This window comes from Aplysia californica, unplaced genomic scaffold, assembly GCF_000002075.1.
Source record: "Aplysia californica isolate F4 #8 unplaced genomic scaffold, AplCal3.0 scaffold00201, whole genome shotgun sequence".
Taxonomy (NCBI): Eukaryota; Metazoa; Mollusca; class Gastropoda; order Aplysiida; family Aplysiidae; genus Aplysia; species Aplysia californica.
Window position 1 is genome coordinate 763,580 of NW_004797471.1, and position 2,979 is coordinate 766,558.

At 42.8% G+C, this 2,979-nt stretch overlaps 1 protein-coding gene across 1 annotated transcript in view; it reads right to left on the bottom strand.

The window, feature by feature from the left end:
* Nucleotides 1-2,979, bottom strand: part of LOC101849767 (laminin subunit beta-4) — a gene marked incomplete at its 5' end in the record, with an annotated part of 30,941 nt that overhangs the window by 803 nt on the left and 27,159 nt on the right. The window contains 1 exon segment of the mRNA XM_013082956.1: nt 1,399-1,555. Coding sequence (XP_012938410.1) covers nt 1,399-1,555 — 157 coding nt within the window.

Below are 2,979 nucleotides of genomic sequence, written 5' to 3' on the forward strand. Positions count from 1 at the left end.
TTTGTTTGTTGGTTTGGTTACTGTTGGGGGGGTTTTTGTAGGTTTTTAAAAAAATTTTATTTGGGGGGGGGGATTGTTTTTGTTTGTTTGTTTTTTTAGGGGGGGGGTTCTGATGAATGTTGCGAGCGTCGTTGTAATGAATGGCTGTTCGTGTATTTCGGTTTTTTGGTTTTTAGTTTAGCTTTAGTAAGTGTTTTACGGCACTTGCAACACAATAAGGTCATAGAAGTGCCAAAGATTAGAGATGTTACAAGTGAGTAACAAACACAAAAAAAGGAGGAGGGGAGATAAAGACGACAGATGATTGATAGGAAAGAAGGAGTAAACCACACCAGAGCACCCGCCAACCACACACAGTTTTGGGGGGTTTTGGTTTTGTTTTGATTTGGTATGTTTTCTGGGGGCGGGAGGGGGGGGTTAAGAACAAATAGTTACTTTTAATACGTCTTTTATACTACACTTTTGTTTCTTTGGGGGGGTTTTAAAGAAAAAAGTAGAAGCACATCGACACAATACTGGTCACTCAGTGCTGGGGAAAGGTGAACCAGACGGACAGACAGAAATTACAAAGGGAAAGTAAAGAATTTTGGGTAACCAATGGTAGAGTATAGTGTAGTATGGTATGCTAGTATTCTGATCGGTACGTTCTGGTATGGCATGAAATGGTTTGTTTTGATGTAATACAGTGTGATATTGTTTAGTATAGTGTGTGTGTGGGGGGATGGAGGTTGTAAGTCTTTTACGGCGCTCGCAACTGCATAAATTTAGGATATGATTTAAGAAGTAGATCAACCGAGGGAACCCATTATTTATTCATTTCGAATTAGAACCAGGGTCATTCCCCTGTTTGCATTGCAAAGTTGCACCATATTATCTGAACTAACGATACACCAATTTTATTCTATGTTTCTGCGTGTGTGTTTGTGTGTGTGCACGCGCGCGCGTGTGTGTGTGTATGTGTGTGTGCGTGCGTGCGTGCGTGCCAGTGTGCGTGTGTTTGTGTGTATACCTCTCTCTATCTTTGTCACTCCTCCTCATCGTCATCATCGTCTTTCTCCCTCTCCTCTATCTCTTCCTCCTTCTCTTTCTTCTTCTTCTTTTTCTTCTTCTTCTTTTTCTTCTTCTTCTCCTTCTTCTTCTTCTTCTTCTTCTTCTTCTTCTTCTTCTTCTTCTTCTTCTTCTTCCTCCTCTTCTGCTGCTGCTGCTGCTGCTGCTGGTGGTGCTTATGTTGCTCTTCCTCATCCTCTTCTTCTACCACCTCCTCCTCCTTCGTCTCTTCCACCACCTTCTCCTCCTCCTCTTCCACCATCTCCTCCTCCTCCACCACTTTCTCCCCCTCCTCCTCTTCCTCCTTCACCTCCTCCCCCTTCTCCTCCTCTGTCTTTCTCTTAACCTTACCTTGCATTTCTTCCGTCGTGATGAGCTGGTTGAGACCCTCCTCAAGGTCAGTAATGTCTATCTGTGCTTGCGTCATAGTGGTCAGCGCCTCAGCAACCCCACTCTCGTCAGCCTCCGCGTTAATGGCGGACATTGTCTCCAGCAGGGCTTGTTGATTCTGGCGGGAAGAGAAGATCAAGCTTTTCAATGAGAAATATATTGCATCTATGTATAAAGAGACCCACACACACACACACACACACACACATACACACACATACACACACACACACACACACACACATACAGAGAGAGAGAGAGAGAGAGAGAGAGAGAGAGAGAGTGAAAGAGGGAGAGAGAGAAAAGAGTGTAATGGGTGAGATAGAGAGAAAGTTGGAGAAAGAGAGAGAGGGGGAGGGAGAGGAAGAAGTTTAAGGTTTGAGATAGAGAGAGAAGGGAGAGAGAGAGAGAGAGAGAGAGAGAGAGAGAGAGAGAGAGAGAGAGAGAGAGAGAGTGGGAGAGAGCCGTAAGGCAGTGGCGAAGCGTCTATATTAACAAATAATTACTGCTTCCCTTCCTAATTTTGGAACATCGTCTCAGTCAAATTTACCCAATGACGTAGGCCTAAACGCAAGATTTAGATGTAAATACATTTTCATAATCATCAATGAACAGTGTTTGCAAAATTAAAACCAGTTTCATTGCCACATGAATATCCTGTTCACCCTTTTTGGACCACCCATAAAAAAGTCGTAAGCATTAATAAAATGTAAGCTTAAAATAGGGCTGGTGCAATCTACCCCGAAGTGGTGAAGGTATTGTGTTTACAACACTCAAAACTGTTTCACTGCCACACAAATACCCAGTCCGCCCCTTGCGGGCCACTTTCATAAGCAGTCACAAGCACTGTTTATGTAGGCCGACAATTAGACTGGTCGAGTCTACCTAAAAAGGGTAAGGGGAACTAACTCCTAATAATCTCGAGACTGCTGTGAGTGCTTGTATTTTCTTGGACTTTTTATCGTCCTATAAACAGATCGTGACCTCTACTATGACAAAGATCGTACGCTACAAGTCAGTACAAGATGGTTCACTCCTCTCTTTGAGCCTATTAAAAAAGCGTCCTCAAAATCACGGCGGCGTTCTCAAAATCACGGTGGCGCCCTCTGCGAAAAGGCGCCTACTTTGCGAACAACTGACTATGGAAGTATGGGGGGAGATATCAGGGTAACATCGGGACTACACTTGTATCGAAGTTACATCGTATGAAAATTTTATGGCTTGTTTTGTTTTGTTATTACGTTAAGAGTAAATGTAGCAACAAGAGAAGCTCCTGTATTTCTGTGTTTTGTTTATTGCTCAACTCGTTTGTACACTGTTCCAACAATAACTATGAATCACGGGTAGAATATGAGCACAAACCTAAGATGAAAAAGGAACAACGAGTAACGTGCGTTATCGAATTGTACTTTCGTGTTCCTCAAAAAAGAATAAAAATATCACGTGTTCCACCAACTTTTTATCCAAAAAAAAGGGGGCATGAATACATGTAAGCCACAAACATAAACGAATAATTCGTAAAATACGCATATCCAGCCCCCC